Genomic DNA, 24,859 nt, shown 5'->3' on the forward strand with positions numbered 1-24,859 from the left:
CGAGTCCAGCCCTCCCTTTGCCCCTCCTTCTTGCACGTCGCTGCCAGGAAGACGAGGGCAGTCCACGCCGCCTCAGCCACTAAATAGCCCCCTCCCGGAGCCCCCTGCGAGCCCAGGTCTGGGAACTCTAGGCCAGGTCTTACTTGTTTCCACTGCATTAGGCATGACGCATTACTCCGTCTCCCGAGGAAGAATCCGGCCCGAAATTTGCGTGCCCGGGGTGCATTTGGCCCTGTCGCAGTTGCCTTCGTTCCTCCCATCTCTGTCTAATCCAACCCGGGTTTTGCAGACCCCTTCCAGATCGCTCCCATTTCTCCCCTCACCGGGCAAAGCGCCTTTACTCCACTACCTGCAAAATCCGCTCCAGGTCTTCCTCGAGCCTGTCTCCCCTCCCCCACTTCCCGTTCCAAAGCGGGGATCCAGCATATCTCCTTCCCTCTCCCGGTTTTTCCATAAGGGCTAGAGGTGGGGGGTCGAAGGGGAGGAAAGTCCATCCCGGGTTTTCGGACCGGCCTCCGGTGCGCTTGGGCAGGTTGCAGCGGCCGGTCTCGGGCGGCGGCTCCGGGCCGGGTTTTGCGCGTGCCCGCCGCCCCCCTCCCGGAGCGGGTGCGCCGGGGAGAGGGGCGAGCAGGCGGCTTGTCATTGCTGGTGCCCGGCGCCCGCTCGGTCCGCGCGTCCTGCGGTGCCCACGGGCCCGGCCCGGCGCCCCCCCATCCGGCCACCCCGGGGGCGCGACGCCGCCGCGCCCGCCTACAACCGCGCCACCCCCCAACAAGCTCCGCGCCGCCCGCCCCCTACCCGAGCCCCCCGTGGCCACTGCGGGGAGCCCGAGCCGTCGGCGCGGGAGTTGTCGGCGCTGCGGCGCCCCCGCCCCGCCGTCTGCCGAGGAGGCCCCGGCGAATGGGGCCGCGTGGGCCCCGGAGCGGCGCCGCCGGGCGGCGGGGGGCTGCTGGGGCTTCCTAGCTGCCCCGTTAACCCCTCGGCTACCGCCGTCGGAGGGGGCTGGGAAGTCGCCTGGGCGCACACGTGCCGCCTCCGTCGGGGCCGCGGAGCTGCGGGGAAGATGCGGGCAGCTGTTGGCGCCGCCTCGGGGGGCTCCGCCTCGCCCCAGCCCCCGGAGCTCTGACGCCGCCCCCGCCCCGCCGCCTCCGCCGCCTCCCTCCCCGGGAGGGGCGCGGACGCTCGCCCCCAGCCCCGAGTCTCTGCCGCCGCGAGGGGGCCGCCTTTGGAGCTGTGTAATCGCTTCTTCTTTTTTTTTTTTTTTTTTAAATTTTTGGTTGGTGACAGCGGTTCTGGGCCCCGCCACCCCTCGCCCGATTTCCCCCTATCCCGGCTCCGGGAGATGTGCCGGGCGGGGGTCCTGGGTTCGCGGAGCCGCAGGAGAGACACGCAAGGCCGACCCCGGAGCGGCGCTGGACAGGTGAGTGTCTGAGGACCCCGGGCGAGGGGGACGCCGTACCTGGGCCAGGTGTAGGGGCCGAGGTAGGGAGGATGGGAGCCCGGGCCTGTCCGGGCCAGGAAGGGGGAGGGGATGCTGGAGCCGCGGGTCACAGCACCTGAGCGCGAGGGGGATGGAGGGCGGCCTGCACCTCACCCCACCGGTGAGGGGGCCGGGAGGGGCAGCCCCCGTGGACTGTCGGGGGTGCGGATGCGCGGCCGCGGGGTGCCCGTGGGGGGAGGGGACCGCAAGTGTGCCCGCGCGTGGCTGCGTGTGCCCGCGCGCGCGCCAGCCTTTGTGGGGAAGCGGCGCGGCAGTGCCTGCGTGTCCCCGGTGCGTGTGCGCGCGGGTGCTTGGCGCCCTGTTTGTGTAGGTGTCTGGGTGTGAGCGGAGAGGGTGCGTGTGCGCGCCGCGCGCCGGCCCCAGCTCCCGGAGGAGCCGTGTCGGGGGCTGGCACCCCACGAAGCCGGGCTGGGGGGTTGTTTTTCTCTGGGAGGCAGAGGCGCGGGGGATGGGGAGGGGTCTGTCTGGGTGTCTGGTGAGCTGTGTCCGTCGACAGCATCTTCCCTCCGCGGTACCCGGTTAAGCCTGGGAAGCTGTTGGGTTTCATCCACCCGGATTCGGGCTTTGAGGACCAGCGCTCCCACTCTCCCAGGTGTTCGCCGAGTAGAGCTTGGGGTTTCAATTGTCATCTTTCCATCTGCTTGGGACGGGAGTCGGTGCCAGAAGAGCCTGGGCAGCGCTGTGTGTGTGTGCTCCCGTCGTGGCCAAAAAGTGGCCCCACAGGCACACCGCCCCCCGCCAGCACACAGCCCTCACACACACCTCCGGCCCTAACCTTCCAGTCTCGGTCAGCACCCAGCCCCATCCCTGCCCAGCCCCTCACAGTCCCTTCCTCGCGGTCCGCTCCTCCCTCCCCCACCTCTCCACCCCCGCCCCCCGCGCGCGCACACAGCCATGGCAGGCTGAGTGGGTGTCCCTCCATCGCAGCCTTGAGACGGGGCCCCCTTTCCTCCTGGCTCCTGCAGGACCCGGGGCCGGGGTTCCTCTGCACACATCCCAACATGTGGGGAGCGGGGGGAGGGGTTCAAGATGGCTGCCAAGATGGCTGGTTGCCTTTCCGCCTCTCTCTTTTTCTCTGCCTCTCTCTCCCTCTCGGCTTGCCCTGTTCTCTTCGCTGCTACAGGAGTCACCGATGAGAGGGGTTTGGACAGTATGGGGGACAGATATGGGGGACGCTTGAGAGTAGATGTCTGCTCAGGGCTGGTGGATCTCAATCCTGCTTGGGCGACAGGAGGGTGATCCCTGGTCCCCACTCCAAGCACCCAAGGGCCGGGCGGGAACCTGTAACCTGACCCCAGACCCCAACTCCTTCACCCCCGGGCCTAACAGCCTGGGAGCTGCCCGCCCTCCACCTGGTCTCCTAGGCCTGGCACCCTGAATGGGTCATCAGGGTGTCCCACGGAGGGCCCCCCGTCTCATTCCCTCCATCTGCCTGGTGGCCAGGGACTCGGCACTCTCCACGGGGCCTGGGTCAGGCCCCAGCTGTGGGGGCAGGTGACTTCTCCTTCCTCCCCATTCCCCCACCCCCAAATTCTAATGCCGATTTTATTACTTAAAAGTAGGATGAAAACAGGGAGAATAAGAGAAGGAATACAACCTTCATTATCATATCGAGAAAATTATCCGTGATTTTCCTAACTAGTAATTTGCCTGCCATGCCGTTCAGAACTGACTTGCCCATTAATTACAGAGATGAAAAATCATCTGGAAAGCGGAAAAGGGAACTAATTCGATCCCTGGCTGGCAGCAAGGGCCCCCATGCACCAAGCCACATACGTGTGTGCTCACATGTGAGTGCCCGGCCTCCCCACTGGCCTTGCCACCTTCTTCCTCCTCTGCCTCAGGGAACTCCCTCAGGGTCTCAGCTCACCCCATGATTGTCACTCCTGCTCTCCTTGGGGTGCCCGTCCCAAGCCCCTGGTTGTTGCCCTTGGGCGTGGAGCGGATGCCCAGGCTTGGGGGAGGGCAGGGAGCTGGGGACCAGCCGCACCTGGGCCGTGGGGCCTGCAGGGAGGAGGTGGAAGGCAGGAGACTGGCAGCCTGGTTTCTATTCCCAGCCTGCCCTGGAGAGCCCTTTCTCCTGGGAGGCGGGCCATAGAGGGAGAGCTGGGGGGGCCATGGCCCCTCTGGAGTCTGTTTGCATCAAGCTGTCTGGTCCTGGCTCGGGCATCACCTGCGTGTGGGGGGCTGACAGGAGAGAGCGTGGTGCTTCAGCCCCAGCCTGGGCATTGGGGTGGGGGTGCCAACCCCAGGAGGCTGTGCTGCCTGGCCCCAGAGGGGGTGCCCCTGATGGAGAACAGGAGGAGCGGTCTCCCCGCTGTCCCCGTCCCAGCCCCTGCTGGCCACGGGGAGCTGAAGTTGTCAGTCACTGCCCCCTCCTGCCTCTCCAGCCAGACCCAGACGTGTGACCAAGGACACACAGAAGGCTCTGATTTCTGTGTGGGCTCCTCGCAAGGATTCAATTTCCAGACGCCAGACAGTTCCCCTCCTCCAGACCCTCCAGGGAGGTGAGGAGGGGGATGATGCTCCTGAGATGGGGGTTCCCTGGGTCCGGAACTGTACCTGACTGCACCAGCGCCCCTCCCAGCCCTGGGCTCAGCCACCCTGATGAAAGAGAAAGCGGGGTCCCAGCTGGGAGGGGGGGCTGCGGAACAGAGGCCTGGGAGCAGGTCCCACCACCCTGAGAATCCAGGCTGCTGTGACCTGTGGTACCTGTGCTGTGATTAGGATGGTAACCTGGACGAGCCTGCATGTGGCCACGTGTCCGACAGGCTGGTCCCGTGTTCATAACTGTCTCCTGGATGCTCGTGTTTGTGAGTTTTGCAGAGGGGATGTGTGTGTGTTTCCATGTGTCAAGGGCTGTCTGCGTCTTGTGTGCACCTGCAAGTGTGTGCATGTGTGTCTCCTGGGAGCAAAGCTGGGCCGACCTCTTCATGAAACCCGTGAATATTTGCCAAGTGTCTTTTTCACTCAGCGCTGTGCTGGGGACTCCAGGGGAACAGTACCCCAGTCCTGTCCTCAGGGAGCTCACAGTCTAGTGACGCGAGCAATTTCAGTCAAGGGGCTCCTGTCATAAGAGTTGGGGAAAAGGCATATATCTCCCCATCCAGAACGCCCAGAGTCCCAGCTGGGGAGGGGCAGCCCCTTCATCTTGGCACCCCGAGCATGGGGTGTCCCAGGGTCCAGACCTTCGTGATCTTCCCTGTCACCCCTTCCACCTCGCCTCCCCTCCTCACTGCTCCTAAGCATGCAGTTCAACCACAGGCCCTTTGCACTGGCGGCTCCTTCGCCTGGGCCCCTCCCCTAACACATGCAAAGCTTTTGCTCCCTCACCCACAACGGATGTCCCCTCTCAGTAACCTTTATTTACCCCATGCAACCTGTTTAAAATTTCAGCCTCCCACCCGCCTCCTGACTTTTCCCTAACAAGGATGACTTTTCGCACATTCTGTAATTTACTGATTTATTGTGTTCGTTGGTTTATTGTCTGTCTTCCCCGACCAGGACCCAAGCTCTTGGGGAATTTGTTCCTAGTGTGCTTTTGGATGCCAGGTGCCTATACTCAGGCCGGGCCCACAGTAGGCACTCAAGAACTCTTAGCTGAGTGAATGGAGGAGGGGGGCGCCTCTCAAAGGACAGAGGCCCCAAGGGACTCCCCTTCCCTGGCTTTGCACATTGAGGGGTCGCTGTAGACCCTCTTGGGGAAGCCAGGGCTACCCACCAGGGCCCAGACCAGGCCAGCTTGGCACCTGTCCCATATACCCACTTGTGAGGCAGCTCCCTGAGAGGGTCTCAGGGGTGCCCAGTGTGTGAGGGTGTCCCTGTGGGCAGGCATGGGGCAGTGTGCATATAGGGTTTAGAGCCCAGAGGGTCATGGGGGGCCCCCACCCTTGCTGGGGGTAGGAGTGTCACGGTCAAGGCCTGAGCAGCTTTGATCCAGGGGGACACTGACTCTGACTCTCATAGGATGATGGGACCCCCCACCCTTGTTTCAGATCCTAGGAAATCAGCCAAGCAAAAGCCCCATCCGCTGCCCACCTCAGCTCAGTGCTCAGTCGCTCAGTCATGTCTGGTCCTTTGCGACCTCATGGACTGTGGCCCGCCATGCTCCTCTGTCCATGGGGTTTTCCAGGCAAGGATACTGGAATGGGTTGTCATGCCCTCCTCCAGGGGATCTTCCCGACCTGGGGATTGAACCCGCATCTCTTGCGTCTCCTGCATAGGCAGCCAGGCTCTTTACTACTGCGCCACCCCCTCCCACACCATCCTCCCCCAAATCCAAAATTTGGGGAAGATAAAAGTTGCAATAATTAGATGCTCAAGCTAAAAATAGCCTTGTTACCCCGCTTCCCAAAACTAAAAACAGCCAGGGCCTTTCCTCCCAAGCTAAAAATACCAGGCAGACCAGGAAGCCAGGTGGGTGGTCCTATCTGGGGTCAGGTAGGTGAGGCAGACAGGCTTGGGGCCCAGGGCAGGGTCTCCCAGCCATGGCGTTCCTGACATTGGGGCTGTGTCATTCATTCTTTGGGAGGAGGCCTGGACTTTTCAGCATCCTTCGCCTCCACCCTCTACGCCCTGGTATCCAGGAGCACCCCCCCACCCCCGAGTTGTGACACCTAAAAAGGCCTCCAGATTTTGCCAAACAGCTTGGGTGGGGGGCAAAATCATGGGCCCTCCCAGGTGAGTACCACTGCTCTAGATCAAGGGTCTGCAGACTCCCTCTGTGAAGACCCAGGCAGCCAGTGTTGGAGACATTGGTGGGCTTACCAGCTCTGTTGCATAAACTTCTGCTGCTGCTTTTTCTTAATCCTTTGAAAGCAGCCAAGCTCATTGGCCAGGGACAGTGCCCAGTCCATAGGTGGTCAACTCCCACCCTGGCAGAACCACCCACCCTTTCTTGCCCCTGGTGATGGAGGTCAGGGTGCCCTTGAATGCACCCTCATCAGCAGAGGGACGAGTCTGGTGTTGTTTGTCCCTTTCACCTCCGTGCCCACACCCCCTGCCATTCCCCTGTGCCCACTCTCTCACTGGTTGTCAAACACACTGGCCCCCCCTGAACAGCCCCAGGGCCTTTGCACAAGCCGTGCTTGCTGCCTGGAATGCTCTTCTCCTCCCTGGGCACCTCTGTGGCTCCTTCCTCACCTTTCCAGAGCTTTACTGACATGTCTGGCCTTTCTCCATCACTGAATTTAACGTTGCAGAACACACACACAGACACACACACACCACTAGTACATCACAGGACTGACTTTTTTTTAGTGTGTTTTATGTCTGGCTCATTCACAGCTGTCTCTCCACACCTCGATCAGTGCCTCACGCATAGTAGGTGCCTCTTTTAAGAGACGTGTAGGGACTTCCATTGTGGTCCTGTGGTTAAGATTCAGGCTTTCACTGCCATGTTCCCAGATTGGATCCCTGGTCGGGGAAGCTAAGGTCTCACAGGCTGTGCAGTGTGGCAAATAAATAAAATAAAAGAGTCATGTAGAATTGCTGAATATTATTTCTAAGCCCACAACCACCATTGTGAGACTTGCGTCCCGTTTCCCCAGGGAAGAGGCAGAATGCAGCGGAGGGACCGTGGTGGGGGCGGGGGGAGTTACATCGTCACACAGCCTAAAGTGGGCACAGCTGGGACTTAAACCGAGGACCCTGAGACCGGGAGCCTCTTCCCTCTTGCCCCGCTGAGCACCATCTCCCCCGCCCTCTGGTCTCTGCCCCTTCACTGCCAGCTTGGTGGTAGCAGAGGCCCCAGAGCCTCTTCCATGTCTTCTGCCACAGGCCCTGGCTCCCGTGGCCGTTTTCAGCACTGCTCTGCAGTACCTGGGGGCTTCCCCGGTGGCTCAGCAGGAAAGAATCCACCTGCCGTGCAGGAGACCAGGGTTCGATCCCTGGGTTGGGAAGATGACCTGGAGGAGGGCATGGCAACCCACTCCAGTGTTCTTGCCTGGAGAATTCCAGGGACAGAGGATCCTGGCAGACTACAGTCCATGCGGTCGCAAAGACTTAGGCACAGCTGAGTGACTAGATAGCAGCTACAGGACCTGGAATGTACGTGAGGCTTGTGACTGGTCAGGGAGCACCTTGGGGCGGAAATGGGTCTCTGGTCGCCGTGGTACCAACGCGCTGTGGAGATGAGCATCCAAGAAGTGGCCGGACGGCCTGTAAGGAAGAGCTTCCTGGTGGAGGGGGCTTCCCAGCCGAGGCCTGGAAGGGAAGGAGGGATAAAGTGGAGGGGAGTCAGGGAGAGTTCGTGAAAGGAAGGGACCCGCCCTGAGGTCAGAAAGAAGGCTGGCAGCTCAGAGGGGAGAAGGAAGGACATTCCCTGGCCCGGCAGGGAGACAGGACGCAGGTCCTGGGGGCCAAAGGACTTTTGAATTTATGTTTCTACTTGTGCACAGGGCTGAGGAGGCCTGGGAAGGGGTCAAGGCCAATGAAACAGGGTTAGAATGTTTAGCATGCGCTCCTTCTGGCCGCTTCATAGGTGAGAGCTGTGGAGGGCAGGCAGGAAGGGAGCCCAGGCCGGGGGGAGGTGGGGGCGACGCCAGTGTGGGTCGGAGGCCCCCACAGCTGTCAACATGAAGGCTTGGGATGGGGCCTTGAGACCTTAGAGAGGGACCTGTGCAGGGCTTTCGAGACAGAGTTAACATGACTTAGTAGATGACCAATTAGAAGGCAGAAGGAAAGGAGGGGGCGGGGAAACTGCAGGTTTCCAGTTCAGACAGCAGGGTGGACCTAGCCAAAAGAAGAGGGCGAGCGGGAAGCACCTTCTGCTCTCATCCTCACCCCCACACACATACAGGGTCTCATCGCCCCTCGCCCGAGTCCGGGCCCGTCCTGTCCCCACTCGGTCTCAGGGTGGGCCTTCCCTGGTGGTCCAGTGGCTGGGACTCCACACTCCCGATGCTGGAGGCCTGGGTTCGATCCCTGGTCAGGGAACTAGACCCCATATGCCACAACTCAGCGTTCATATCCTCAACTAAAGATCCCACATGCCGCAACTAAGACCTGGCCTAGCCAAATAAGCTAAATATTAAAAAAAAAAAAAAAAAAAACTCCACTCCGCCCACCTCACTCCCGCAGACCCTGCTCGCTCTGCCCCCTTCCCCTGCCCTCACCCCTTCCCACTGTCCCCTTTCTCTCTGGACCAGAGCTGCGCTCTAGCACATTCCTGCCTCAGGGCTTTTGCGTGTACTCTTCCCATGGCCTGGATATTCTTTCTTCAGTACTTCGGTGGTTCACCTCCTCATGACCTTTGCCAAATTGTTACCTACGTGGCCAGGTGTTCCGTGACCACCCCATCTATGTTTGCATTGATACATATTCCCCACCGCCCCCCCACCCCCCAATCTTTCTCTGCTACTAGTCTATTTTCCTCCAAAGCACTTGTGACTGGTTGGAAACGAGGTAACTACCCCCTGAATGGATGACCTCTTCCAAGGGTCTGTTTCATCTTTGTTCATTAAATGAATTAACGAGAACACTCTCCTCACCAGAACTGGGCATGCGGCAGAGAACCTGGCCAACCCATGATGGAATGTTCCTTGATGGGATAAATGGACTTTAAACTGCAGAGCCCAAGTCCAATTAGGGGAGCAAAATGTGAAGGCCCAGTGTACCGCCAGTGTGGGTACCAACACAGTCCTGGGGGGCAGAGCCTTTTGGAGGAAGAGGGCACAGCAGGCAGGAGTCCTCTGGGTATGTGGGTGAGAGATGTAGGGGGTGAGGAAAGAACAGGCCAGAGCAGAGAAGGTGGTGAAAAGGTAGGAGGAAATCCAGGTCTGAAATGCCATGTGGTAGCCTCTGAGGCAATAGGGAGCCATGGAGGGCTGTAGGCAGCGAGTGATGGTGGAGTTTTCATTTTGCCAAGAGCACTCTGGGCGCAGGATGGAGATCAGAAGGGGCGGGAGTGGCAGATAGATGTGGAGACCAGGGAGGAGGCATCCACGGAGAAGGGGAGGCTTTGAATGGTCCCACCCCTGCCACTAGGCTGCCAGAGTGACCTTTTAAAATTTGTAGGCAGACGAACCCCACCCTGTGGCGCCGACGTCTAGTGGGAGAGAGATAATAAGCAAATAAGTAAAACGCATGGCGGGCATGATAGGGATGAGTGCCGGGGAGGGCAGGATGCAGGAGTGTGGGGCTGGCAGGACCTCCCAGGGCTGGCAGCGTCTGTGTAAAGACCTGAACAAGGCAAGGGAGGAGCTTCGCACCTCCCTGGGGAGGAGGGACCAGCCCGAGCAAAGGCCCTGAGAGGGTGCTGCCCCTGGTGCTAGCGAGGGAGGAGGAAAGGTGGACGGAGGTGCGGGTAGGGACGATGGGCCGAGCGCACAGGGCCCTGTGGCTGGAGAAGGACTTTGCCATTTGTTCTGAGTGTGGTGGGAGCCACGGAGGGTTCTGAGCCGAGAGGGACCCTGTGGGGATTCAGGTGCTCACAGGCGCCCTCTGGCAGCTGTAGGGGGAATAGGCTGGGCTGCGAGGGTGGAGAGCAGGAGAGAAGGGGGAGGGGGCCGGGCTGGACCAGGGAGGGGACCAAGGCGTGAGGACAGAGTGAGCAGATGCTGAAGGAGGAGACGCAGGAGCCGCTGTGGGGATGGGAGGAGGAGAGGTTCTTGAGCACCTCGGAGGACTCAGGCTGCTTTCTGCTGAGATGTTGGAAGATGAGGGGGTGGAGCTGAGGGTTCAGTGGGGACGCTGGCCTGACCCCAACCCCGGAGCCCACAGGTCCCTTCCCGAAGGAGGTTATGTGCCGGACACTCTCTGGCGCTGGCTCCATCTCTGTGATGGCAGTCTGTTAGTCCCAGAGTTGGGATGGGGAAATGGGCTCAGAGAGGCCAGGAGGCTGGCCTGAGAGCACATAGCACACAGCAGGTTCAGACCCAGGAGCCAAGTCCCTGGCCTCATCCCAGGGCCTGCCACTTATGCACTGTGCCATGCCCGAGGGTTCCCTGGAGGAGGCGGGCCCATGGAGCTGGGCTCTCCGGCTGCTGGGTTTGGGGAGGCCTCAAGGCTGTTGAGGAGGGAGCAAGACGAAGGAGACTTGTTCTCAGGGGGCCGAAATCCTGCTGGTGGTACCCCCCCTTCAGGCATTCAGACTCCCACCCACTCAAGCACAGCGGGTTGCCATGGCAACCGCACTCTAGGGCAGCTTCGCGGCGCCCCCTCTCCACCAGCAGCCGGTTCTCCTCCTGTCGCCCTCCCCTGCCCCATCCCAGGGCACCCGAGGACAGAGCCTGGGCCGCATCACCCGCCCCCAGGACGCCCCTGCTTTTGCCCCTTGACTTGAGACTGAAGTGGGGCTCAGGCAAAAGCAGAGGCAGGTGTGGGGTCAGTGGGCAGCCCACACGACCTGGGGGTCTAACACACCTGGGGCCCAGTCCCCCCTCTCAACGTGAGGGTGGCGAGCCCTGTTTCCCATGGGTTAAATTGGGAAACTCAAATTTCCCAAACATTCAAGTTCCCTGAGGCTCAAAGTGGGGACAGACGCAGGTGTGGGCTCACCTGACCCCTATGGGCATGCCCACTTCTGAAGCTGCTCAGGCCTACAGAAGCAGCGGGGGCCCAGACGAGAGGCCTCTTGAGGGCCCCTTGGTCTCCCCAGCTCCCCGTGATCAGCCTGGGGTTCCAAGCCCCGTTGCCACTCAGGTGCCCTTGGGATCTCACTTTCTTCTCCTATAAAATGTGGGTATGCGCTCCCATCCTTACTAAGTTCTTATGAGGATTAAATGAGATACAGGCGAGAAGTGCTCGGAATGGGATACGGAGCTGTCAGCCGCTGCCCCTGGCCATTGTGAGTGGTTCTGGCAAATGGGGGGTCCTAGCCGACCTCTACACCCTATAGCAGAAAGGTTTTCCTGAAGTTGTGAGGCTCAGGGCCCATCTCCCATCTCTGCCTGCATACCACCACCCCTCCTGCCCTGACGCCCTGTGTGAGTTTGCTGGGGCTGCTGTGGCAAATACCCCAGGCTGGGTGGCTTTAAAAGAAATGGATTGTCTCCCAGATATAGACACCAGAAGTCCAAGATTGAAGCATTGGGTTAGTTCCTTCCAGGGGCACAGAGAAAGAACCTCCCCCCCCAGCTTCTGGTGGTTTGCCAGCAGTCCCTCGCTGGAAGGCGCATCACACTGATCTCTGCCTCTGTCTTCACGTGGTGGTCTCCTTGGGTGCCTGTGGGTCTGTGTCCATGTCCTTTTTATGAGGACAGCAGTCTGATTGGATCAGGGTCCCCCCTACTGGGGCTTCCCAGGTGGTTCAGTGGTAAAGAATCCACCTGCCAAAGCGGAAGAAGCAAGAGATGAGGGTTTGATCTCTGGGTTGGGAAGATCCCCTGGAGAAGGAAATGACAGTCCACTCCAGTATTCTTGCCTGGGAAATTCCATGGACAGAGAAACCCACTCCAGTATTCTTGCCTGGGAAATTCCATGGACAGAGAAACCTGGTGTGCTGCAGCCCATGGGGTCACAAAGAGTCAGACATGGCTGAGCACACACACACACACACACACCCCATCCTAATGACCTCACTCATTTTAACTTGATTACATCTTTATCTCAAATAAGGTCCCATTCTGAGATGCCGGCGGATAGGGCGCCAGCGTATCTTTTCTGGGGGGAATACAATTCCATCCACCCCAAGGCCTCATGGCTGGTCAGGCCTGGATCTCCCAGGCGGTTCCCACCTCACCATGTCTAACCTCACTTCCTCACTTAGGTGAGCACCGTGGCAGGAGAAACTGCCCAGGGTCGAGTGGGTATGCAGTCAGGCCAGGAAGAGAGGGGACAGAACTGCAGTGCCCAGCTCCCCCCGCTCCAACCCCCAGGTGGGGACAGCCCCGGGGATGCCTGGGGCTTCGTGGGGGAGCTGCTCCAGGGGTGGAGGTTCCGGGAGCAGCAGCAGCCCATGGGGAACACTTTATGTGCCCCTGAGGCAAGGATGCCCAGTCCGTGTGGGTCAGGCTTGGCCCCTAGGTCACAGGGCAGATGCCCTGTCTAGCCGTCCCCAGCACCATTCCTGTGTTCATTGGTAAATATTTGTTTGTGAACCTAGTATATATCTGGGTTTCCCTGATAGCTCAGTGGTAGAGTCCGCCTAACAATGCAGGAGATGCGGGTTCGATCCCTGGTCCAGGAAGAGCCCCTGGAGAAGGAAATGGCAACCCACTCCAGTATTCTTGCCTGGAGAATCCCATGGACAGAGGAGCCTGGCGGGCTGCAGTCCATGGGGTCGCAAAAAATCGTACACAACTGAGCAACTGAACAACAACTAGTACTGCACATCTAAGTGCCAGGAGATAGCCTCGGGAGCTTCCCGTCTTGGGGGCGGGGGAGGAGTACAAAGGAAATCCACCAGTGGACAGGTCAAGTCACGGGCAGTGGCGTGATCGGTGGGTGTGGGGGCGACAGCGCAGCAGGGACGCCTTGTACTCACTGCACACCAGGTGTGGCCCTGCGTGTTCCCTGGGTGTGAATTCATCGTGCTCTGCCGCTCCCCTAAGCAGCAGCCCCGTTTTACTGCGAGAAAAACGGAGTCGTGGGAGGTTTCGGGACGGTGGGGATGGGACAGGCAGGCACTGACTCCCAGAGGCCATGGTGCAGGGTGGTGGGGGCCCAGCTGCACCTCTGAGGAGGGGACGTGAGCTGAGATCTGAGGGACACCGGCCAGGACTGCGTGGTGGGAACCAGCGTGGCCAGAGGAGCAGGGAAGGGGCAGGAGTGTGGTCTCACAGGACGTGGAGGGGGAGCCCTGGCAAGGATTTAAGCGGGGGAGCAGTGTGTTGAGATTCTTTTTTTTTTTTTTCTTTTGGGCTGTGCCACGTATCTTGTGAGATCCTGGTTCCCCAACCAGGGATTGAACCCGGGCCACGGCAGTGAAAGCACCAAGTCCTAAGCACTGGACAGCCAGGGAGGCCCCAAGATTGTCTTTAAAAAGTCCCCTCTTGGGAGGGATGGAAGGACAGGGTGGGATGAGTGAAGACAGTAACATAGAAACATACGCACTACTGTATGTAAGATAGGTAGCCAGTGGGCATTAGCCATGTGACTCAGGGAGCTCCGATCGGCGCTCTGTGACAACTTAGAGGGTTAGGATGGCGTGAGAGGTGGGAGGGAAGCTGGAGAGGGAGGGGATGTATGTATCCCTATGGCTGATCCCTGTTGATGTATGGCAGAAACTAACCCAATATTACAAAGCAATTATCTTTCCATTAGAAATAAATAAATTGAAAGAAAACATCCTCTCTGTGAAAACAGCCTAAGTATCCATCAGTGATGAATGGATAGGAAATTCCCTGGTCATCCAGTGGTTAGGACTTCACACTTTCACTGCCTAGGTGTTAGCTGCTCTGTCTTGTCCAACTGTTTGCGATCCTATGAACTGTAACCCCCCAGGGTCCTCTGTTGATTGGATTTCCCAGGCAAGAATACTGGAGTGGGTTGCCATTGCCTTCTCCATTCACTGCCTAGGGAGCAGGTTCAATCCCTGGTCAAAGAACTAAGATGCTGCAAGGCACATGGCACGGCCAAAAACAAAAAAAAATTTGGTACATACAGACTACTATTAAAATAGGTAACTAATAAGGACCTACTGTATAGCACAGGAAACTGTATCAATACTCTGTAGCGGTGTATACAAGAAAAGCATCTTTTCAAAAAATGGATATATGTATATGTATAATGGATTCACTTTGCTGTATACCCGAAACTAACATAACCCTGTAAATAACTATATTCCAGTTAAAAAATTTTTTTTATCCAAGTGGATGAAGAAATGTGGTCCATTCATACAATGGAATATTACTCAGCCAGAAGTAGGAACTCAACTGACACACTCTTCCACATAGGTGAACCTCAAAAACATCTTGCGGAGTGAAAGAAACCAGACACTTTAAAAGGCCACTGATTATCTGATTCCACGTGTACGCGATGCTCAAAACAGGCAGATCCGTAGACACAGAGAGCAGATGAGTGGTTGCCAGGACCATAGGGGAGCGGGGAGACGGAATTCTTGACTAGCAGGTACCAAGCTTCTGGGGGCTCAGATGGGGAAGAATCCGCCTGCAGTGCAGGAGACCCAGCTCCGATCCCTGGGTCAGGAAGACCCCCTGGAGAAGGGCATGGCAACCCACTCCAGTACTCTTGCCTGGAGAATCCCAAGGACAGAGGAGCCTGGCGGGCTGCAGTCCATGAGGTTGCAAAGAGTCGGACACAACTAAGCAACTAGACAACAGGGTGTGTGTGTGTGTGTGTGTGTGTGTTACCACAGTCTTTTAAAAAGCCCCTCTGGCTGCCAGGGGGAGCCAGGGATGTGGGAGTGGAGATGCTGGAGGGCAGCAGGGAAGGGATCAGGGCTCTTTGGTGAAAATAGGAATGCCCAGATCTGGAGGACAGATGCCGAGAATGGACAGACAGACGCTGGGCTGTTCTGGAGATGCAGACCCCGGACTGACTCCTGAACTGGCTGTGGGGGTGAGGGAAGGGGAAAGCCCAGATTTTGACTCCTGGGATTCTGACCCAAGGCCCTGGGAGGATGGTGCCAGGGGAGACCATGCCCTGAAATGGGGAGTTTGGTCGGGCCAGGTCAGGCTCAAGGTGCGCTGGAGATCCAGACAGAAGTGTAGATGTGAGGAGAGGAATGGGGCTGGGATTCAGAGGCGGCAGTCGTCACGGGTCCGGATGGTGTCTAAGGCATGATGCCAGTGGAATCCCCGAGTGGGGTGTGGAAAAGGAAGAGGGCTGAGGTCCTGGGGTTCCCGGGAGCGGAGACAGCCTGGAGGAGGAGAAGAGCCAGCTCCTTCCTGGATGCTTCCTGAGTCCTGACCCTCCTGCTCTGGGACAGCATCCTCTGATGGGCCTGTGCCGGCTTACTGTGTGTGCAGGCTGTGGTCCTTACAAGAACCCTGCAGAAGCATGGTGCCAGGGGAACTGGGGGGGTGGGGAGGGCCCACTCAGGGCCTGGGGGCGTGAAATGACAGAGTCGGACCCCAGACTCATGTTAGCCGGCCGTACCCAGAGCCTGGCATCCGGCAGCCTCTTCAGCGTTAACCAGACGCTAACTGGTTTAATCTCCTAAGGGAGCCAGAGGGAGAATGCTGACCAGTTAAACTCCCTAGGGGAGAGTCAGGGAGGGGAGCATTCATCAGCCTAGCATCAGTTCCCCACTCCACCCCGAGTCTGGAAGGTAGAAGATGGGGGTGGGAATGAGGTGATGCCACCCTCCGCCGCCCTGGACCATGTAAAATTGTAGAATGCTGCAAAATGAAACCATCCAGGGCCACATCTGGACAGGGTTGTGGGATGAGAGAGATGGTTGTGGGCTGAGGAAGTGGGGAGAGTTTGTTGAACGCTGGGAGCTGGGGAGGGTCCTGGGGGTTGGGGTGGGGGAGTTGCGCTGGGAAATTACTTTCCATTTTTCATGAGAGGAGACAGGCCTGGAGGGACATCCTGCCCCATGAGTCAGCTGCCCAAATCTTTATTTCTTGGGAAGCTGTGCTGAGTCCCTGCCCTCAACTGGCTCATGGTCTAGTGGGGAAGGCTGACAATAGACCTGCTTATACAAAAAGGTGATTTCAGGGCCTTCCCTGGTGGTCCAGTGGTTAAGACTGCGCTTCCACTGCAGGAGTCAAGGGTTCGATCCCTGGCCAGGGAACTAAGATCCCACAAGCTGCGCAGTGTGACCAAAATAAATAAAAATAAAATAAAAACAGGGCTAAAGGATGGCGAGCGAGGTTAGCAGGAGTGGTTGGGGCGGTCAGGGTAGGTTGCTCTGCTGGGGTGACCTTGAGGTTAAGCCCTGAATGATGAGAAGCTGCAGCAGGTGATGGGGGTGCTGGGAGAGTGCTCCAGGCAGAGGAGCAGCCCAGACAAGGGCTCAGGCCGGAAGGAAGCTGGAGCTCCTAGGACCGGGAGGAGGGTTGGATTGGAGAATGTGGTGGCACCAGATCACCCGCAGCCCCTAGGTCCTGGTGAGGAGCAGAGACCCCAGGGAGAGCAGAGGGGAGGTTAATACTCAGATTTACATCATTAAATGATGGCCTTAGTGCCGAGTGGAGGCAGCGAGGCTGGGAAGAGCAGGAGGCCAGGACAAGCCTCTGGGGGCAGCAGGATGGTGGCTTGGGCCCTGGGAAGTGGGCAGATTGACAAGGTACTTTGGAGGGAGGCAGAGCCCATGGAACTTGGTGGAGGAGCTTATGAAGGGGAGGGGAGCAGAGGAGTTGTAATTGAGGAGGATTTCTAGGTTCAGGTTCTGAGACTGATTCAACGTGGAGAAGGGAACGGCAACCTACTCCAGTAATCTTGCCTGGGAAATCCCATGGACAGAGGAGCCTGGCAGGCTATAGTCCATGGGGTCACAAAAGAGTTGGACGTGACTGAGCAACTGAACAACAACTGTTCAACATTCAGGCCTGTTGTGGAAGCAGGACCAAAACAGTGCAGTGATCTCTGCCGGTGGAGGGGCACATCCATTAAAAAAGAGAAATAGTTACATTTGAACCAAGGTCTAAAGGAGGCCAGGGAGCAGGGGAAGAAGCCGGTGAATAACTGGCAGGCAGAAGATTCACCTGGAGGAAGTGACTAGTGCCAAGGCCCTGGGGTGGGGTCTGGGCTCCTTGAGGAAGACCAGGAGGCAGGAGTGGGGGTCAGGGAGCTTACTGGGCTGGTCGATAGGCTTTCGGTTGTGGGGGTGGGGGGTGGGGAGGAACCAGTCGTCAGGGCTCTCTTGTGAGATTCCAAACTATAAATAAGAGGCTTGGAAAGTATGAGCTTGTCCCTGGTGTTGAGCCCATAGGACAGACTCGGGGGACGGGAGTAGAGGACAGACCAAGGGTTTGCGCACTAGAAGTGAAGTGAAAGGTGCTCAGTCATGTCCAACTCTTTGCGACCCCATGAACTCTGCAGTCCCTGGAATTCTCCAGGCCAGAATACTGCAATGGGTAGCCTTTCCCTTCTCCAGCGGATCTTCCCGACCCAGGGATCGAACCCAGGTCTCCCGCATTGCAGGTGAATTCTTTACCAACTGAGCTATCAGGGAATGAGAGTCGGTTAAAACATGGGGTGCTGGAACCTGCCTAGTGGTCTAGTGATTAATAATCAGCCTTGCAATGCAGGGGGTGCAGATTCGATCCCTGGTCGGGGAACTAAGATCGCACATGCCACAAAGCAACTACACCCATGCCCTGCAACTACTGAGCTGATGAACCACAACTAAGAATGCAGCCAAATAAATAAAAAGGAAACTATTAAAAAAAAAAAAAAGAAACATGGGTGCTGACCCTCCTCAGAGAAGGTGCATTTCTAGCAAGTTCGTGTCCAGGCTGGTGCCCCTGGACCAGGGTCATGCTTGGAGAACCAGGATGTAGATGAAGCAAAGGACCAGACGTGGAGATCTGGGTGTCCCATCTTGGGTGTGTCCCAGGGGAGACAGAAGCACTGAGAAGAGGAGAGGCTGGAAGGGAGAAAAAGTGGTCAGAACCCGGCTCTGTGCCCTCAAAGCGGCTGTGCCCGGGGAAGGGGAGGCCTAGCATGGGAGGACACACAACTCCCACCCCTCCTCCAGCTTCCCCAGCTCCCCCAGGGGCTGCACCCGCCCCTCACCCCGCCTGCCTGTCTCCAACTCACCCTGAGGGTCCCCCCGAGAGGAAAGAGGGGACTTAGTTGTCCCTGGTCCCTGATCTATGGCGCCAGCCAGCTGGATTCTAATTAGCTTCCAGAGCCAGAGAGACAGGAAGCCAAGGGGCTGGGGGTGGAGCCCTGGACTCCTGCCCAAGACCGGGAGGCTGCAGGCCCGGGCCAAGACGCCTGGGTCCCCCACCCTGGATGCCGTGCTGGATGAGGAAGCTGGGCTAGGGGAGACAAACTGGCAGGGTCTCGATTTCAAGAGGCTTCCAGAGGGTTCTCCCCTGGGATGGAGGGTCTGGGGCCTGCCTGGGTGCAGGTGGGCTCTTCTTAGCTGGCACTGCCCGAAGAATTACCCCAGCCACCTGGGGAAGGGGGGCTGGCAGACCCCAGGAGGCGTTTCTGGGAGATCCAAGGTGCCCAAATGGGTGGGTCCGCCTGTTGGGATGGGGGGTGTGCAACATGAGCCAGAGGCCTTGGAGGGGTCAGCCTCTGGCCCAGGGGTGCTGGCTTGAGGGAGGTTCATTGACCCAACCCTCTCGGAGGGCGGGCTAGAGGCCCTCGGGCACCTGCAGAAAGAGAGGGGACCTGCCCTCCTCCTCGGCCCGCCCCTGCCCCCTGCCTCACTCTCCCTGTCCTCCACAGGCTGGTGGACCAGGCCGCGGTGCCCACCCGGTGATGCGGGGCGGGGCCCCCTGCACAGCCCACTGAGAGCCGAGCACGCACCCCCGGCTGCCACCATGGCCCGCCTGGCCGCTGCGCTCTGGAGTCTCTGTGTCACAGCCATCCTCGTCACCTCAGCCACCCAAGGTAGGTGTTGAGGGGGCCGAGGCAGGGGAGGGGGGAGGACACCCTGAAATACCCCCGACCAGGGCTCCCCTGGTGACTGAGTGGTAAATAACCTGCCTGCCAATGCAGGAGACCTGGGTTCGATCCCTGGGTTGGGAAGATTCCCCTGGAGGAGGGCATGGGAACCCACTTTTTGCCTGGAGAATCCCATGAACAGAGGAGCCTGGTAGGCTCCGGTCCATAGGGTGCTAAAAGAGTGGGACATGACTTAGTGACTCAACAGCCACAACCACCTGATCCCTTGTTAGAGAATCAGGCCCCCACCCAGCCTCAGTCTGGCAGAATTGGAGCAGATGAAGGCTTGGTGATCACACAACCTGATTCAAGGGGTCCCCGAATCAGCCCCTCACCCCGCAGCCCAGAGCTCCAGGGCTCGTCCCACCCGCGGTCCTAGAGCCTGGGATTTGGGCTGTGGCCTCCAGGACCAGGACCGGCCTTTCTGGTGAGGCGATGCCCTTCTGTCTCTTGTGTGTGTATGCGTCTCTCTGTGATTACATCTCCGAGGCTCTCGCTGGGAAGAAGGCTTAATTAAAGCATGCCCGCTGACGTTTATTTAAAAACAACTAATTATCCAGCTCGGCCCTATGCCGGCCCCGGGATCCCGCACACGCCACAATTAGTGCCCGGAGCCTGCCCGCCCACCCTCGCCCGATTACTCAATTACTGTCCCCACAGTGGGCTCAGGCGGGGGCAAGGGCAGAGCGGGATGAGAGGCAGAGAGGGGAGGCCTGCCGGCCTCGCCCTCGCCCTGGGGGTGCCCCCTGCCCCACCCTTCCCAGCCCTGTCTGGAGGCCGCTGGTGGTGGGCCCTGCTCCCCAGCGCTCCCTCACACAGAGAACCTCAAAGGTAGAGGGGGCGTCGTTCAGCCGTGCCACCAGGCCTTAGCAGTGCTCCGGCCAGCTGGCGCCCTCCGCTCCCGCAGCACCCGCGTTCTCTACCCGTCCAGGTCCTGCCCCACAGCCCCAGCTGGGCCGGGCAGGGCTGCTTCCACCCCCAGACCCATCTGAGCCATCTGAGCCAGCCCTCCACCCCCAGCCTCCTTCCCAGGCCCAGGAAGGACTAAAATTAGACGTGGGAGCAGATGGTGCTGGAGGAACACATGTAAAACTTTTCCCCAAGTGGGATTCAACTCACCCCAAAAAACCCCGAGGGCCTGGCTGCCAACCCCGTTGGGCCCCCAGCTGGCATCAGAGGGACTAGATCGCAGCAAAGGGGGCCCGTCTGTCTCTGCTGCCAACGTGCAGTGGAACTTTCTCTTTATCCGCCAGTGATAGTCTCCACGTTGGCGGCTCGGGACCACTCTGTGCATCCCTGCTTCCCTCGGACCCCTGGCATAGGCCTGGCTGGGACCGGTGTGCAAGAAGGTGGCTGCCCTGGCAGGCGTGGATGATGCTGAGCCCACTCTGTCCCACAGAGACGAGCTGCCTTAATCATCCTCCTGACAGTAGTAATCAGGGGCCTGTCTGCTCACTGCAGACCAGTTCCATTGCACCCCCTCAGCAGAGGCCCGTGGGGTAGGCGTGGTCGACTCCCTAGAGAAGGAAGTAAGGGCCCAGGGGTGGTCAGTGACTACATGAAACCACCAGCCAAGGAGTGGCTGCGCTGGGATCTAAACCCCAGACCTGGCTCCTGAGTCCCAGCTTGCAGTCCCTGAAAGGCATAGGAAGGGAGCTGACGTGTGACAATGCAACCCCTCCCAGAGCCAGGCATGCCTGTGACAGGTTCTTCCATTGTCATGGCAACCCTAGGAAGTGTCCCAAGTGAAAGCCAGGGGCCCCCTCCCTGGGATGCCCTCACTGTCCACAGCACCTGCTTCAGGAACATCTTTTAGCACAGAAGCCTCCCGGTACAGCCCTGGGCTGTGGTTTGCCCATTTTACAGGTCCGAAAACTGAGGCCTGGAGAGGCGCCAGAAGCAGCTGACCAAGCGAGAGTGTGCATGAGAATCACGGGTGGGTGTACCCATTCACCCCCGAGATTCGGGATCAGCAGGCCGGGGTCTGGGGGCACTCAGAATCTGCATTCCGAACACAATGCAGATATGCCCGGGGCCACACCGGGAGAAACCCTGGCCCAAAGGACCCACCTGGCCTGTCAGCTGGGAAGTAGCAAAGCCAGGCTCTGTGGTTTCTTCCAGAACATTGAGGACATTCCCTTCTACACCCTCCCTGCTCTCTGCATGGGGGTGGTGCGAAGTTAGAGAAGTGCCCCAGGCCACTCTCAGCTTTGATGATTTGCCTGAAGGATTCATGAAATTCACAAACACCATTATTGTTGTTTACTCACTCAGTCGTGTCTGACTCTTTGGGGACCCCATGGACTGTAGCCCGCCAGACTTTGCCACTGAGCCACAAGGGAAGACCGTCCCTTGCGGTTATAGTTGATTACTGGTGGCTCAGATGGTAAAGATTCCTCCTGCCAGTGCGGGAGACCCAGGATCGATTCCTTGGTTGGGAAGATCCCCTGGAGAAGGAAATGACAGCCCACTCCAGTATTCTTGCCTGAGAAATCCCACGAACAGGGGAGTTTGGCAGGCTACAGTCCATCGGGTCACGAAAGATTCGGACATGACGTAGTAACTAAACAACAACATAGCTGACTACAGTGAACTGACACAGATGAAAATCAGCCAAGAGAAGAGGGGCATGGGGCAACATCAGGAAAAGTTCTGTGCATGGGGGTTTCTGGTGGCTCCCTCCCAGGGCAGTTGCAGACAGCAGGAACTCTCACGGCAATGATGAGCCACACCACGCATGTTATACTGCTAACTGGGGAAGCTCTTCTGAGCCTTGGTGTCCAGAGTCTTTACTGAGGCTCAGTCACATAGACATGGCTGGCCTCAATCTCCAGCCCCTCCAGAGGTCAACTGATGCATAATCCAAAAGGCCTACCTGAAACCTCATTGTTAGTGAACTAACTATTAATAGTTTGCTAGGACCGTCCTGACCAAGTACCACAGACTGAGGGGTATTCCCTCCCAGTTCTAGAGGCTAGATGTCCAAGATCAAGGGGTCGGCAAAGTTGGTTCCTTGTGAAGGCCACCGGGCTCTATTCCAGGCCCTTCTCCTTGGCTCATAGATGGTCATCGTTTTCCTCCCTGTGTCTCCACATCATCTTTCCCTCTTTGTGTGCCTCTGGGCCCAAATTGCCTCTTTTTATAAGAACACCATATTGGATTTGTTGTTATTCAGTAGCTCAGTCACGTCCAACTCTTTGTGACCCAATGGACTGAAGCATACCAGGCTTCCCTGTCCTTCACCATCTCCCAGAGTTTGCTCACACTCATGTCCGTCGAGTTGGTGATGCCATCCAACCATGGCATCCTCTGTCAACCCCTTCTCCTCCTGTCTTCAATCTTTCCTAGCATCAGGGACTCTTCCAGTGAGTCAGCTCTTCGCATCAGGTGGCCAAAGTATTGGAGCTTCAGCTTCAACCTCAGTCCTTCCAATGAGTATTCAGGATTTATTTTCTTTAGGATTGACTGGTTTGATCTCCTTGCTGTCCAAGGAACTCACAAGAGTCTTCTCCAACACCAGTCTGAAAGCTTCAATTCTTCGGCATTCATATTGGATTCGGGCCCACCTTAGTGGCCTCATTTTAACTTGAGTACCTCTGTAAAGATGCTATCTCTAAATCTGCTCGTATTCTAAGGCAGGGGTCCCTAGCTTCTGGGCCGCAGACCAGTAGTTGTCCATGGTCTATTTGGAATCAGGCTGCAGAGCAGGAGGTGAGAGGTGGACCAGCAAGTGAAGCTTTATCTGTATTTACAGCTGCTCCCCATCATTTGCATTACCACCTGAGCTCCACCTCCTGTCAGATCAGCAGTGGCATCAATATTCTCATAGGAGCATGAACCCTACTGTGAACTGTGTATTCAAAAGGTCTAGGTTGCACGCTCCTTATGAGAAACATCCCCAAACAATCCTCCCCGTACCCCTGTCCATGGAAAAAATTGTCTTCCATGAAACCAGTCCCTGGTGCCAAAAAGGTTGGGGACTGCTGTTCTATTTGGGGGACCCCAAAGATATTTGGGGTTAGGGCCTGATTTCAGCATATGAATTGGTGGAGGGGGGGAAGACCTGATTTAATCCATTAACAGTTCACACAGGCTACCCTGGCATGGCTCCAGGCCCCCAAGTAAAGACACTCTTCTCACAAAGGACACTACAAGGACTCACAGGGCACCTCCCAGGAGCCAGACTCTTCTTGGGCTGGGCTAATGGCCTTACTACACAAGTGGGCACACCGAGCAGCCCATTTCACAGATGAGTAAACTGAGGTTCATATAGCCTGCAGCCCTATACAGTCAAGCTGGAGGTGGAGCCTCTTCAGTGGGGGTCCATCCCACCCCTCCTGGGCCTAGTGGTGACCGACTGCCTCCCCCTTCTCCCTGCAGGCCTGAGCCGGGCTGGGCTCCCATTTGGGCTGATGCGCCGGGAGCTGGCATGTGAAGGCTACCCCATCGAGCTGCGGTGCCCGGGCAGTGATGTCATCATGGTGGAGAACGCCAACTATGGGCGCACAGATGACAAGATCTGCGACGCCGACCCTTTCCAGATGGAGAACGTGCAGTGTTACCTGCCGGACGCCTTCAAGATCATGTCCCAGAGGTGAGGGTCTCCAGGAGAAAGGGGTGGCAGCAGTCCCGAGGGTCCCCAAATAAGGTGCCTGTCCTCTGCGCGCCCCATGGCCAGCATACCCTTTCCCCTTCACCCTTCCTTGTAGGCATTCATCACGTTTCCTGAGCAACTACTAAGGCCCAGGTGCCACGCAAACAGCCAGTAAGACCCAGCCCACCCTCCGCCAGCCTGTCACTTCCCCAAGCTCCACCCTTTGCCAAAAGCCCATGACCTCCAGATGCTCACCCCAAGATTAGTGGGGGCTTGCAAGTAAGCGCCATGGCAGGACAGGGGGAGGTGTCAGAGGAGCCGAGGGATAGCCCAGAGGGCTTCCCTGAGGAGGTGACATCTGAACACGGACGGCAGAAGGTTATGTGCTTGTGTCAGAGAGGTGTGTGAGAATGTGAGGGAGTGAGTGAGTATGAAGACTGTTCCTTTCTGTAAGTGTGTGTTTGACTTGGCGGGGGGAGGTGTACAAAGCTACACACTCAAGCCAGACCACCTGGAGCTAGTCAGCTCTTCCTTCAGACTTTATGCAGATTTAGGACTTCCCTGGTGGTCCAGTGGTTAAGAATCTGCCTGCCAATGCAGGGGACATGGGTTCGATCCCTGGTCCGGGAAGATCCCGCATGCCATGGTGCAATTAATGCCGTGTGCCACAACTACTGAAGCCCGTGCGCCTAGAGCCTGTGCTCTGTAACAAGAGAAGCCACCGCAATGAGAAGCCTGAGCCCCACAACTAGAGAGTAGCACCCATCGCCGCAACTAGAGAAAGCTAGCACACAGCAATGAAGACCCAGTGCAGCCAAATTAAAAAAAAAATTTTTTTTTTAAACCCAGATTGATTGCTGCTTCCGCACCAACCCCCCCAAGGCTGCTTACAGCATCCTCTGCCTCCTCTCGTTGCCTTCTCTTGCCTGCCTGCTATAGTCTGTTCCCACCATAGCAGCCAGAGAGCGCTTATGAGCACTTGAGTCAGGTCCTGCCCTCCAATCAGATCCCTCCTTGGTGCCCACCTCATTCAGAGCAAAAGCCTCCCTGGACACTCCGCAGCGTCCTCTCTAGTCCTCACCTTCTCCATGCTCCTCCTCACTGGGTTTCAGTTACCTGGCCACTCCTTACACTCATCACCCATATTCTGCTAGGGCCTCGGGACCTTTTGTGCTGGCTGTTCCCCCTGTCTGGAATGCTCTTCCCCAAAACCCATGTGACTCCTCCCTGCCCTTACTCAGGTTCTTTCATTTGAATTATGTTTTCTGCTGCACCCTGCTACTAGCACGTGG

The 24,859-nt window shown here is 58.0% G+C and overlaps 1 protein-coding gene across 4 annotated transcripts in view; it reads left to right on the forward strand.

Annotated features, from left to right (window-relative positions):
* Nucleotides 1–450: 450 nt before the first annotated feature.
* The window catches only part of ADGRL1 (adhesion G protein-coupled receptor L1), a 47,702-nt gene continuing 23,293 nt past the window's right edge, over nucleotides 451–24,859 (forward strand). The window contains exons 1-4 of one of the 4 annotated variants that reach the window (XM_065917600.1): nucleotides 451–518; nucleotides 1,288–1,420; nucleotides 18,755–18,919; nucleotides 23,354–23,567. In XM_065917600.1, coding sequence (XP_065773672.1) covers nucleotides 18,850–18,919; nucleotides 23,354–23,567 — 284 coding nt within the window. In that variant the 5' untranslated portion in view covers nucleotides 451–518; nucleotides 1,288–1,420; nucleotides 18,755–18,849. Of the gene's footprint in view, nucleotides 519–548; nucleotides 1,421–18,754; nucleotides 18,920–23,353; nucleotides 23,568–23,709; nucleotides 23,847–24,859 lie in introns of those variants that run through there. The other 3 variants (XM_065917601.1, XM_065917602.1, XM_065917603.1) reach the window with 3 other exon arrangements.

The sequence above is a fragment of the Muntiacus reevesi genome, chromosome 1 (assembly GCF_963930625.1).
Source record: "Muntiacus reevesi chromosome 1, mMunRee1.1, whole genome shotgun sequence".
NCBI lineage: Eukaryota > Metazoa > Chordata > Mammalia > Artiodactyla > Cervidae > Muntiacus > Muntiacus reevesi.